Source organism: Poromitra crassiceps (genome assembly GCF_964638095.1).
Source record: "Poromitra crassiceps genome assembly, chromosome: 30".
NCBI classification, from domain to species: domain Eukaryota; kingdom Metazoa; phylum Chordata; class Actinopteri; order Beryciformes; family Melamphaidae; genus Poromitra; species Poromitra crassiceps.
Window position 1 is genome coordinate 12,611,863 of NC_139652.1, and position 8,602 is coordinate 12,620,464.

General features: G+C 47.8%; 1 protein-coding gene across 1 annotated transcript in view; it reads right to left on the minus strand.

Moving 5' to 3' along the window:
• The window catches only part of LOC310800402 (A disintegrin and metalloproteinase with thrombospondin motifs 20), a gene marked incomplete at both ends in the record, with an annotated part of 84,764 nt that overhangs the window by 45,845 nt on the left and 30,317 nt on the right, over positions 1 to 8,602 (minus strand). The window contains 4 exons of the mRNA XM_083663001.1: positions 3,233 to 3,338; positions 3,749 to 3,789; positions 3,904 to 4,028; positions 4,916 to 4,999. Of these exons, the coding sequence (XP_083519127.1) occupies positions 3,233 to 3,338; positions 3,749 to 3,789; positions 3,904 to 4,028; positions 4,916 to 4,999 (356 nt within the window). The remainder of the gene's footprint in view (positions 1 to 3,232; positions 3,339 to 3,748; positions 3,790 to 3,903; positions 4,029 to 4,915; positions 5,000 to 8,602) is intronic.

An 8,602-nucleotide genomic window follows, 5' to 3' on the forward strand; every position in this document is an offset into this window, starting at 1 on the left:
ACTGCCAAAGACGAGATATCTCGGCTTAAAAAATAAAATAAAAAATTTGACGGTGGGGGGTGGATCAACGCCCCCCACGTCTCCTATAAAAATATTAGAGCCACCGAACGTGTACAACCCATTCCACCGACCCACTAAGTGGCGACAGTGCTCTCCAAACTAGAAAAAGAGGGAGCCAAAACTGCACGGGAACGCGTGAGGAAACCATTCTCTCTGTAAAATGGATTGGCGAAAACGCTTTCGTTTTCGCGCTGATTGCTGGCGGTGCGGGATTGCAAATTTGCATAATAGATTACGGGTGGAACACACTTTGAAACACGCAGCATAAATATGACCAGAATCGCAAAAGCTTCATCAAAGCTCTCAACCAAAACTCCAAGAAACGAGCGAGTCCATCCAGACTTCCTCAAAGAGCGGCCGCGCAGACAGGCACAGCAGCAGCAAAGCAGTGAGACTGGTGACGCGAGGTTACAGCAGCAGAAACGAGCTTGTGACACGGCCGCTGCAGCCAAGAAGACACACACGGAGGGAGGAGTTGGAAGCAGAGGGGGGTTTCCTGCTGTTATGGAGGAAATTACTGTTCAAAACTATTGTTTAGATGTCTGACGTTTTACTGATGCCAAAAATGAATGGTTAAAGTGACTGTTCTATCGAATTTCACAAAAAGCCGTTTATCTCAGAATAATTTTTCTGACGCTGAAACCATGCTGTATTCAACTGCTAATGCTTACATAACTACTAACTCTACAAACTAACTCTTTTAGACAGAGAAAGCACACATTCTATTAGTTCTTTTGAGATATTGTGTGTTCACAAAATCTTAGCAGAAAAGAATCCTCGGGTCTTGAAAGATGAGCCAGAATCCTCAAAAAAACCCTCTGGCAGAACCTACCTACAGTAAAAAAAAAAACGGCTGGCAGTGAATGTGTTAAAGGGATAGTTCAGATTTTTTTTTTTTTACCCCAGCCCTCTTTGCTACTTACCGATGATTATGTTGATTGGTCGATTCCTGTCTATGTAAGCTGACTGAGGCTCACTGACATTTCCTCCACAGTGCACTAGGGGTGTCACGATACACTCAGTTCACGATACGATACCATACACGATAACGATACGATACGATATTTTAACAATATTTTTTTGCGATCGATTTGTAAATTGAAGGGGCATCCTCCACGCTAATTTGAGTAATTTCACCCTTTTCAGCCTCTGTGTCTGTAACGTCCCTCGTCTGTTCAAACAAAGCAATGAAAAGGAGAGCGAGCATGCAATCAGATGCAGATCAGTGCCACCATGTTCAGCTTCTTTTTCTCGCGATATGAGATTTCATCTCAACGATACATATTGTCACGTTTTGATATCGCGATATATTGTGGGACGATATATTGTGACATCCCTACAGTGCACACAACTTAAATTTCAGTTAGCCTCAGTCAGCTGGCACACAGACAGGAGCGTGACCCCATTGACCTTGTATTGGAGCTAGTATGTGGAACATCATGGATTGTGCTGAGAAAGGAATCTACCAATCAACATCACCATTGTAAGTAAGTAGCAAATAGGGCTAGGGTTAAAAAAAAAAAAAAAAAAAAAAAAAAAAATCGGAACTATCCCTTTAAATTAACTGTATTGCCTGTGATGGATGGGCCTCACTGTTAGAATACACAGAGCACCATATGAGAGATTCAGTCACACGTATGTTGAGACTTGGTCATCTGGCCACAAAGCAGGTCATTCATACATATCCTTTTTCCAGTTCACACATGTAATGTTGCAACGTTTGCTTGTTGTGGAAACAGTTCCTGGCAGGGAGGCGTGTCGTGATAACTCAGCCATCACACACTAACAACATGTTCACGTTGTGTTATCACTACAGTCTTTCACACTGACGACACGGTGACATCTTCAGGTTGTTCTATCAGTCTGTCGCGGTGAGATTTGGGAAGCAGTCAGCTCCTGAACACTAAACACAATATTATTCAGCCTTGTACTGTCTGATAAACTGCGGGACACTACAAAGGAAAAAAACAATGCTTATTTATTTTTGCACATAATCTCACACATATGATCCGAAAACTGTAAACAGTTTTGCAGGCAATCGTTTAGTTTGACAGTAATTGAGAGTTGATTTGAGTTCACTTGTGGACCAGATGTCATTCATGCACAAACTGGTCCACAACTTAACTTAACAACCTCTGGATCAATCGAACTAGAGGGTTTCTTCCACCACATCGGTACTTTCAGCTGAGCCTGTCCTGCTCCTGGGACACATCCCTGACACCCAGAGGGTTAACTCCATCCTGCTCCTGGGACACATCCCTGACACCCAGAGGGTTAACTCCATCCTGCTCCTGGGACATGGCCCTGACACCCAGAGGGTTAACTCCATCCTGCTCCTGGGACATGGCCCTGACACCCAGAGGGTTAACTCTGTCCTGCTCCTGGGACACATCCCTGACACCCAGAGGGTTAACTCCGCCCTGCTCCTGGGACACATCCCTGACACCCAGAGGGTTAACTCTGTCCTGCTCCTGGGACACATCCCTGACACCCAGAGGGTTAACTCCATCCTGCTCCTGGGACACTGCCCTGACACCCAGAGGGTTAACTCTGTCCTGCTCCTGGGACACATCCCTGACACCCAGAGGGTTAACTCTGTCCTGCTCCTGGGACACATCCCTGACACCCAGAGGGTTAACTCTGTCCTGCTCCTGGGACACATCCCTGACACCCAGAGGGTTAACTCCATCCTGCTCCTGGGACACATCCCTGACACCCAGAGGGTTAACTCTGTCCTGCTCCTGGGACACATCCCTGACACCCAGAGGGTTAACTCCATCCTGCTCCTGGGACACATCCCTGACACCCAGAGGGTTAACTCCGTCCTGCTCCTGGGACACATCCCTGACACCCAGAGGGTTAACTCCCTGAGCTGTACAGTAAGGTATTAAGGCTGGCAGGTTATTAAAACCGCCGTTTTTCACGTTATTATATTTTGCACCTGCGTCTGCTGCACCCTACGTCTCTTGATAAGAGGGCTTTTGTTGGTCAAGGCTTGGTGTGTGTGTGTCTGTGTCTGTGTGTGTGTGCGTGTGTGTGTGGTGTGTGTGTGTATGTGTGTGTGCGTGTGTGTGTGTGTGTGTGTGTGTGCGTGCGCGCGTGCGTGCATGCGTGCGTGCGTGTGTGTGTGTTGGGGGGGGTCATAGGCACAAGGTTCAGTAGTAGTACTTACACATGGCCCAGCTCATGAGCGATGGTGAAGGAGGCGCTGAGTCCATTTTCCTCACTGATGGAGCAGCTCCGGTACGGGTCGCACATGGTCCCCAGCTCCGCCAGCCCTACAGGATCACACACACACACACACACACACACACACACACACACACACACACACACACACACACACACACACACACACACACACACAGATTCACATATGCACATGCACACAGACACACATGGCTACTTGAAAAAGAAAACCCCAGCTGGCCGAGTGTTAAATGCGATTAAACCATCAAAACGTATGTAAGCGAGATTAGCGGCGCCAGCGACTCCCTCCCTCCCTCCCTCCTCCCTCCTCCCCTTTCTACCACTCTGCTCTGTCACTATAATATTATTAGCTTGACAGCTTGCCATAAACTCATTACTGCACACTTTATGAGCTACGGCTAACGGAGTGGAAAGTTAATTGAAAGAGAGAACTGGAGGTGGAGAGATTTTTGAAAAGAAAAAAAAGGCAGTGGCTTACCTAACGTGTCACATTTGTCTTTCGCTCGGCAGATGTCTTCCCTGAAAAAAAAAGAATCAGATAATAAAATAAATAATAATAAATAAATACAGCACAACCCGTATCAAAACAGAACCTAAAGTTTGCTCGACTGTGCGTTCAGAGTGAGTGTGGACCTGGTGATGAGGAGGGCGGTGTCGTGATGAGAGGGGTGGCTGTCATCCTGGACGTTTTGGCTCTGCTGCCAGACGCAGAAGTTATGGAGGGTCGTCGCAGCGTTGAAGTTCACTGTTGGCCCTTCCTGTGTAACAGGAAACAGAAAACTAAGCATCATATACTGTAGTCGTTGCTGAAATTTGACATCGACACATGTCTCAAAGCCTCTCCAGATTGTCAAAACTTATTTATTTATTTATTCATTTATTGAACAGGGACAAATGCATTGAACATGATTTCATATGACCTACAAAACAGATGTCATGCATACAGGTTTCTAGCCGAGGCTAATTTGCAACCCCTGTCCCTGGTTAGGCCTTTACTATTAAAACAAAAGTTCAAGAGAAAAATTAAAACAGTACCAAAACGTTAAAAACGAACCATATAAAACAGAACAAAATAAAGACAAAAACAAAAAGCAAAAACACAAAACAAATAAGGACAGAAAACTAAAATAGTACAATACTAAAAGTCAGTGTTCACAGGCTTGTTTCAGTTTCAGCCATTGTTTTGCTTGTGTGTTAAATACGGTGAGTTCTGTCAATGTTTTTATTTCAGGTGGTAATGTGTTCCATAATTTGGTACCTATTACCGAGAAGGATGACTGTCCAAATGTTGTTCTGCGTTTCGCTGTTCTACAGTTGAAGGCAACGTCCAGTGATTCAGCACGAGTTGCCCTGACAAAGCACAGCACAGCGAGCCTCCTCAGCCGCAACTCATTTGCAGGTGGCTAGCTGGCCTAGCTACTGCAGGTGGCTAGCTGGCCTAGCTACGGTATCACTTTCCCCCCGTGGAGACCTCTCCTGAGCAGACGTCTCTTGAGACTTGAGACTGACAAGGCCGGCAGTGTCCTCTCAGACCCGTGCAGACGATGTGCAGCCAGGCCAGGCGCACACCTGTGCACTGCACTGCACGGCCATATTGGAGAGACCTGGCTGAGGTGACCCCCGTGCCTGCCCCCTGCGCACTCACCTGTTCATTGTGGACGATGACTAGCTTGACAATCATGATGTTGATGAGGTTGCCTACGCTGGGGTCCCTGTACACCGCTGCTACCTGTAACAAGACAAAACACACAGAGGAAAAATGCAAACCTCCACTAACCTGAGCCAACATAGATAGAGACAGCGATGAAATGAAAGCGCGACTACTTTTTAACTGAATAGTCGGAATGGGGAGACTAAAGATCTTTGCGCACACAGTCCGATTGTTTTCGTATGCGTGTTTTTTAATCCGTCATCTGAAAACACAGACGGGTCCCAGCTCGCAAAAATCTATTGACTGACGCGAAAAACGCTGAAAAATCGAACCTCGTCCGAAAACTTAAATGATGGACGTAATTGTCGGACTCGGTGCGTCAACGATGATTGACACAAATGAGGTCGTATTCTTTTCTTTTTTTCCGTGCGTCAATTTCGGACGAAAATACGGACTTGGTGTGCAAAATGCTATAAGCCTCGCCAATTACTATGACTATTTTTGATTCAGCTCCACGGGGTCTAATCAAAATAGCAACAGTTCGCTGAAGGCAAAAAGGAAGAAAGAAAAGCTCCAGTCCTTCGGGGGGAAGTTTAATCAACAGGGTATTAAAAGCAATTACAATTCCCCTGCAGACCTTAGCAATCAAACCTGGAGCCATGCAGCAAACTTCAGCAAAGCCGGAGTTCACCAGCCCCTCTGTGAGGACAACAGAACATTCCCCCTGTATTTAGTTCCTCTCTGCTTTTCCTCGGTCAGCCCTGCCACAGTGGCTCAGCGGGCTGCCGGGGGGCCGTGTGCGCCGCGTCCTGACACGAACTCATTAGCCCACTATAAACATTTAGCTTGTCTTAGCCTGGGGGGGAGGGAGGGGGAGGAGCCCTTAGTTAGGCTGTTTGGGGGGGGGAGGGGAACTGGGGGGAGTAGCAGCGTGATCCTCCCATGTGCTACGTGCTGCCCCGTGAAACTCCTCGCACGTGTATCGGAGGAAGCGTGTGCAAACTGCCCGATCTGGGGAGAGTTGTAGTAATGAGTATATATACCTAAAATATCGGCACATTATCGACATCAAGGCAGTCTGAAATATATCGATATTTTAATCTTTTCAATATCGCCCAGCGGTACTCTTGCCCCCCCGGTGTATCACATGATCAGTGGGTCAAAGAAGTAGGAGTGAGGTGGGCCGCAGCCTGAGCAGTCACAGCCTCACACAGCAAGGTAGCTGCTAACAAGCTCTGCAAGTCCACGGAATGTCAGCAACACACACACACTCTCGTTTGCTCTCTTTCATTCTCTCTCTCTTTCTGACTCCCCCCCCCCTCTCTCTCTCTCTCTCTCTCCCTCTCTCTCTCTCTCTCTCTCTCTCTCTCTCCCTCTCTCTCTCTCGCTCTCTCTCTCTCTCTCTCTCCTCTCTCTCTCTCTCTCTCTCTCTCTCTCTCTCCCTCTCTCTCTCTCGCTCTCTCTCTCTCTCTCTCTCTCCCTCTCTCCCTCCCTCTCTCTCTCTCGCTCTCTCCTCTCTCTCTCTCGCTCTCTCTCTCTCTCTCTCTCTCCCTCTCTCCCTCCCTCTCTCTCTCTCGCTCTCTCTCTCTCTCTCTCTCCCTCTCTCCCTCCCTCTCTCTCTCTCTCTCTCTCTCTCTCTCTCTCTCTCTCACTCTCTCTCTCCCTCTCTCACTCTCTCTCTCCTCTCTCTCTCTCTCTCTCTCTCTCTCCCCTCCCCTTTTCAGTGGTCAGTGTCAACAAAATGACTTCATCATATTAGAGAACTAAAAAGCCGGTCCGTTAGCCGGGCCAAGACCCAAAGCCCTCACTGTCACCATGACAACAGCGGCTCAGGCTCGGTTGATTGGTCTGTTCTGCTTAAAACGGTTCAGTCGGATTTCTAGTTAGTTAGGTTGAATAGGCTCTATTACTCCTGTGTTTGACATTGGGCCACCCTGACACTTCTGACCCATAGTAACACTAGTCAGATCGTAGCAACAACAAAAAAGAGGCCACAACTACATTCTTTTTGGGTTTTGTGTGTTGAGGGTTAATTTCGTTATGGTCATGAGCTCAAAACGTCTTGAAGATGGTCAATGTAACATCAATGAAGATTTCAGAAATGAGATTAAGACGTTTTGAGCTCATGGCCATAACATAATTAAACCTCCACCAGTGTTGTAGTCAAGTCACTATATCTCGAGTCCAAGTCGTGTTTCGAGTCCCCAGTGTTCGAGTCCAAGTCCGAGTCACCAAAGAAGTACTACAACACTGCCCTCGACACACAAAATAATGTAGTTTAGTGTGTGTGTATGTTTGTGTGTGTGTGTGTGCATGTGTGTGTTCATACATAAGCATGGCAGACTAACGTTGTGTGTTTGTGTGTGTGTGTGTGTGTGTGTGTGTGTGTGTGTGTGTGTGTGTGTGTGTGTGTGTGTGTGTGTGTGTGTGCGTGCGCATGTGTGCGTGTGTGCGTTCATACGTACATAAGCATGGCAGACTAACGCTGTGACGTCCAAGTCGCCGATGGTAATGGGTGGCACATTGCTATTTAACGCTCACTGTACCCTGTCAACCTCACTTATAGCACTCACACTGACAATCATTACTCCTTTATAAGTTAATGAGTGCTGTGAACCTTCTGTCTTCCACACTAGTGAGAGAGACAAGTGAAGGTAGGGTTCAGTACAGCTGATAACCTATCATGTTCTCACACAGACACTCACCCAACACTCTACACCAGAGCCGTGTATATAGAAGAGTCGCGACATCTCCATTCATTCCAATGGACCAGGTTTTTTACTCTCAAGAGTTCCAAGAGTTCTCGAGAGTTCCCGGAAGTAAGGTTCTTCTGGATTAAGCAGCGCTGTCACGCGTTCAAAAGTAGCGCGAGCCCCCTTCCTGGCTATTCATTGGCTACTGAGTCACGCATTTTGGACCTCCGCTGACGTCACTCTCTTACTAGATGTGCTCTGCTCTACACACTACAGTCCAAAACACTGCTGGGTGTCTGGCTGCTTAGATTACCAGCCGGCTCTCTCAGTCCATTATGGGGCTCATAAAGACACTGCCGAGTCAGATGATAATCAACGTATTGGACCACTTTAGTGGATGTAGCAGCATGCTAGGGTCACCATGCTAGGGTCACCATAGGGTTTACAACCAAAACACAGCACAGTCAGATCAGCAGGCCGAAACACAGACTTGGGCTGTAGCCAAGACTGGACACATGCAGGATGGTTGGGCACGATTGGCTGTGTCTGCGGGTGGGAAGACCCGGATTAAGGGTATGTGTCCTGGTCGCTGCACTAGCGCCTCCTCTGGTCGGTCGGGGGGGCGCCTGGTCGGGGCGGAAAGGGAACTGGTGGGAATAGCGTGATCCTCCCACGTGCTACGTCCTGCTGGTGAAGCTCCCCGCTGTCAGGTGAAAAGAAACGGCTGGCAACTGCGCATGTGTCGGAGGAAGCATGGTGCTAGTCTACGGCTCTCCCCCACATCGGCAGAGGGTGGAGCAGCGACCGGGGCAGCGGGGGGGGAAATTGGCCAAGTACAATTGGGGAGAAAACGTGGGGGAAAACAGAAAAAAGAGAGAGAAAAAACTGTACATACATGCTGCTGCATGTATACAAAATTATACACAAGCACAAACAAATGGCGTGCACGCATACTGTACACATACTTCTATACATTCGCCCCCACCTC